The sequence below is a fragment of the Arctopsyche grandis genome, chromosome 7 (genome assembly GCF_051622035.1).
Source record: "Arctopsyche grandis isolate Sample6627 chromosome 7, ASM5162203v2, whole genome shotgun sequence".
In the NCBI taxonomy this organism is placed as follows: domain Eukaryota; kingdom Metazoa; phylum Arthropoda; class Insecta; order Trichoptera; family Hydropsychidae; genus Arctopsyche; species Arctopsyche grandis.
In genome coordinates this window covers 19,403,615-19,405,418 of record NC_135361.1, presented here as the reverse complement: position 1 = coordinate 19,405,418, position 1,804 = coordinate 19,403,615, and the positions used below count along the sequence as shown (strand labels likewise).

The 1,804-nt window shown below is 26.8% G+C and overlaps 1 protein-coding gene across 1 annotated transcript; it reads left to right on the top strand.

Moving 5' to 3' along the window:
• Positions 1-258: 258 nt before the first annotated feature.
• Positions 259-1,539, top strand: LOC143914574 (nuclear receptor 2C2-associated protein). Its single transcript, XM_077434839.1, has 3 exons — positions 259-371; positions 492-654; positions 721-1,539. Exons 1-3 carry the CDS (start codon positions 334-336, stop codon positions 928-930), a joined length of 411 nt encoding a protein of 136 aa, XP_077290965.1. The 5' UTR covers positions 259-333; the 3' UTR covers positions 931-1,539.
• The last annotated feature ends 265 nt before the right edge of the window (positions 1,540-1,804 follow it).

Genomic DNA, 1,804 nt, shown 5'->3' with positions numbered 1-1,804 from the left:
AAGAATGTTGTCGTTGATGAAGTGCGCTTGCAAATTTGTGACGCGTGTGTGAAGTTTTTAGAGATATTTTTTTGGAAAAAATGTTCTGGTTTTGAATTTGAAAAAAATGGTCACCCTAGACTTGGCGTTTCAATTTATAGTAATAAATTCTGAAAATTTATGTTAATTTGGGATCATTTTTATTCATATAAAGCACTAAAATCCATTTATAAAAAAATATTACATCAAATATAGGTATGGTCGAAAATTTTGACGTTACGTTTGAAACATAAATGCGGTTTTACGAGTGACATTTGTTTGTTTTGACAGTTCTCTACGATTTGATATATAGCTATGGAAAATATATTAGAAAGTCAAGATTTTCAATGCAGGTACATTCCAATATCATTGTTAACTTTAAACTTAAATTAAAAGTTATTAATTTAATAATTTAAAAATCTAACCTCAATTTGAATTTTACTCAAGTATTTATTTGTTATTCCAACAATCAGAGTCAGTTCAGTTTTGAATCGAGATGCGACACAATATGGAAAGATATTAATGTTTGATGGCAAAGAAGATACGTGTTGGTGTTCGGAGAATGAATCACCACAATGGGTCGCATTGCAATGGAAATCACCCAGAACTATTTCTGCATATAATATACAATTTCAGGTAATTGACAATACAATTTCAGCATCAGCTTTGTCTATACATTGTTAATTTTGGCCACTTTTTCAGGGAGGATTTGTAGGACATGACTGTGAAATAATACTAGTGAGAGATGATGGAAGCAAAGCGATAGAACCATTTTATCCCGAAGATAATAACTCGGTGCAAAAATTCCAATTAAAAGCACCATGCAACACCAAACAAGTCACTGTAAAATTCAATTCTAGTACAGATTTCTTTGGACGAATTATAATATATAAATTCGAATTGTATTCGTGATGAATTCTATTAATTTTTTATATTTTTAAATGTGTATGTTTTTTATTCAATAAAATTTATTTTAACGTGTTTCATAGATTTATTTATTTCACAATATGCTTAACTTGTTTATATGTAAATGAAAGCAAACTGAAGCCTGTAAACACTTTTTCTTATGCTATATTATGCTATTGAAATGTTAGACAAGTTGTTGAAATTATTTACTACAACTTGCCGAATATATTAATATATTGAATTTGAAATAAATTTAATTGCATATATGTGTATTAGAAACTAATTTTGATGTTGGAAATACTTTTCAGAAATTTCTTTCTACATGAGTTAAAATTATCTTTAAGTTTATAAGTTACCTTTTAGGTTAAATTTATCTTTTGTATTTTCTCTTATTTATTTTATTTTCGTCAATTTTGATTTGTTAATACTTTCTTTTCGGTTTTCTTTGTTTTGATTTTATTTTTTGTTTTATTTTTTAATATCTTATTTTATATTTGTATTTCTGTACTACTATTTGATTATCAAACCACTCGGGTTCATCGGCTTTGCCGTCTTTCCCAAGTATTCTTAAATAAATAAACTAAATCATTTTTTACAATGATGACCGTCTGGTGCATATTTTTGATAGATTTGGTATTATTTTCTTGTCAATGATTTGAGTTAAAAAAAACGGCCAAATTGTACAAAAATTAAAATGCTACACACCCTTTCAATTTTAAACAATGAATATTTTAATTCATAAATATTGTAGTAGATACAACCATAAACCATACATGGTAAAATTCGTGACTGAATTTACATACACTTTATTTATATTTTATACAGATGGCTCTGATATATTTTTATAACTTATAGGAATGATAATCACGTACATACATAC